General features: G+C 43.2%; 1 protein-coding gene across 1 annotated transcript; it reads right to left on the bottom strand.

The window, feature by feature from the left end:
- Positions 1 to 154: 154 nt before the first annotated feature.
- Positions 155 to 1,869, bottom strand: LOC117797662 (complement component receptor 1-like protein). The gene is made up of 2 exons (XM_034650078.1): positions 1,626 to 1,869; positions 155 to 854 (listed from the first exon to the last, which is right to left on the bottom strand). Exons 1-2 carry the CDS (start codon positions 1,828 to 1,830, stop codon positions 751 to 753), a joined length of 309 nt encoding a protein of 102 aa, XP_034505969.1. The 5' UTR covers positions 1,831 to 1,869; the 3' UTR covers positions 155 to 750.
- Between the last annotated feature and the right edge of the window lie 27 nt (positions 1,870 to 1,896).

The following is a 1,896-nucleotide window of genomic DNA, read 5'->3' as shown; positions in this document are numbered from 1 at the left end:
TAAATTGTGGCATATCCATTCAAGGAAATACTATCCCAAGCAAAAATGAATTAACCACAACCACACGGATAGAGTGGATAGAGTATACACTGAAGTTCACTGTATTGTTATTACCCATTTTAATGATCACNCATTTAATGATCAGTTATTTTATATGGCTTTTTAAGGAAGCAATAAATAACGAAAACAACGCATAAGTTAAGGTATAAGGTAAAGCAGTCTCCCTAGTTCTTTCCTTAAACCAAGAATATGCCCACAGCAAATTTCTGCACTGGGTACATTTCTGGAGAGGGGCTATAACAATCAAGATTTGCCTGTCCATCACATTGGCTCCATCATCCTAAACAATTCATTCTTCCCCACTTCTGAGTCCACCATCTCCAGCTCTTGTTGCTTTGGGGGAAGAATATATGCACGGATCCACTATTGTTTGTTCCATTGGCTTCTTTAGAGAGCAGGTCCTTCCCATTTCATGACTGCTTCTCTGGGTTTTAGGTGCACTAATCTGGTGTGCAATAGGCATCTTTCCTGCCCACCCCTAAGTTTCTAGCATGGATACAGTTTTTCCCTATTTTTCAAATCTTTGTTTAGTCATTTCAAATGTAATTAAATACCTGGATTCAAGCCACCACCTCAGCATACAAATGTTACTGCTGTGTTTTAAATGGACAGGTAGACTTTCTAAGACTCTTGTTTAGAGATTGGTGCTACGGTTCTGGAACTGTCATCCCCAATGATGCTGCGGACAACTCACCCTTCATTACAGGCGTAATGAACAGTGGATCCAAACTGGGTGTCTCCGTTTACAATCATTTTGCCATTTAAGGGTTCTGCAGGAGTGCCACATGACTTACCTAGGGGAGAGAAGCAGAATTTGGGGATTGGGTATAGAACACTCCGATCTTCTCTCAGTAAGGACATAAGGTCCCAACCTGGCTAGAACTTACTGAAAACCATTTNTGAAAACCATTTGTCGTTCTGCAGATTTTGCCACCTGGAAGAAACTTACAAGACAGCCTCAGGGTCAGCCACCTACTAAGCTCCACGTTCACAAAAGACCTCCCCTCCAGATCGATCTCATGCCTGCATTGTGCCTCCCAGAAAAACGGAAAGTCACTTATTAGCAAGGTGGTTACTTCGTCATTCAGCCAGTGTAAATCAAAGATCTCAACGCCTGGAATTCTCTCCCCACCTATGCTTTTCTTTCCTTTTCTGAATCATCCTGACCTAGTTCCAGTGGTGACAATGGGAAACCCCTACTGAATGGAGATTTTCCCTGCATTGTGCCTTGTGATGGTCATTTCTCATGAAATGAACTTGCAATGAAGGTGCCAGCAAGTGAGGGGTAGGCAGATGTGACAGAAAGAGAAGCTCTCCCATGTGCTCTACTTGAGGCAACTTTAACAAGCATATGTGTCTTAGTTCCAAAATCTGACGAGTTGAATCAGCTCTTATGGATGCTTGATTCACACAGAGGATNTGACAGAACGAGAAGCTCTCCCATGTGCTCTACTTGAGGCAACTTTAACAAGCATATGTGCCTTAGTTCCAAAATCTGAAGAGTTGAATCAGCTCTTATGGATGCTTGATTGACACAGAGGAGTTCTCAGTCGAGAAGTACTCACGTTTACAGATGTTTTCAGCACTTGACCAGACCGAGTTCGGTAGGCAGGTGATAGAGAACACTCTCTTCTGGTAACCAGGGCGGCACTCATACTTCAAAGATGTCCCAATGGGAAACTCATACTCATCAGTCGGATTCGCAAGCTTGGCAAAGGGAAGCTGTTCCGGGGCTTTGCATTTACCTGGAGGCCGAGACCACAGGGACATCCAAGTGAATGGAGAAACTTCTGCTCTACTTCCTCTTTTTCCAATATGCTTCATAGAAATGATCAC

Source organism: Ailuropoda melanoleuca, unplaced genomic scaffold, assembly GCF_002007445.2.
Source record: "Ailuropoda melanoleuca isolate Jingjing unplaced genomic scaffold, ASM200744v2 unplaced-scaffold10885, whole genome shotgun sequence".
Taxonomy (NCBI): Eukaryota; Metazoa; Chordata; class Mammalia; order Carnivora; family Ursidae; genus Ailuropoda; species Ailuropoda melanoleuca.
The sequence above is the reverse complement of the archived record's forward strand: the minus strand, read 5'-3'. Positions and strand labels throughout refer to the sequence as shown.

Excerpts from the sequence above, each read along its gene's own strand:
- LOC117797662 (XM_034650078.1), bottom strand. The coding sequence starts at position 1,830 with ATGTCCCTGTGGTCTCGGCCTCCAGGTAAATGCAAAGCCCCGGAACAG. Across the intron at positions 855-1,625 it reads TGCTGAAAACATCTGTAAAC|GTAAGTCATGTGGCACTCCT; the intron begins GTGAGTACTTCT and ends TCTCTCCCCTAG.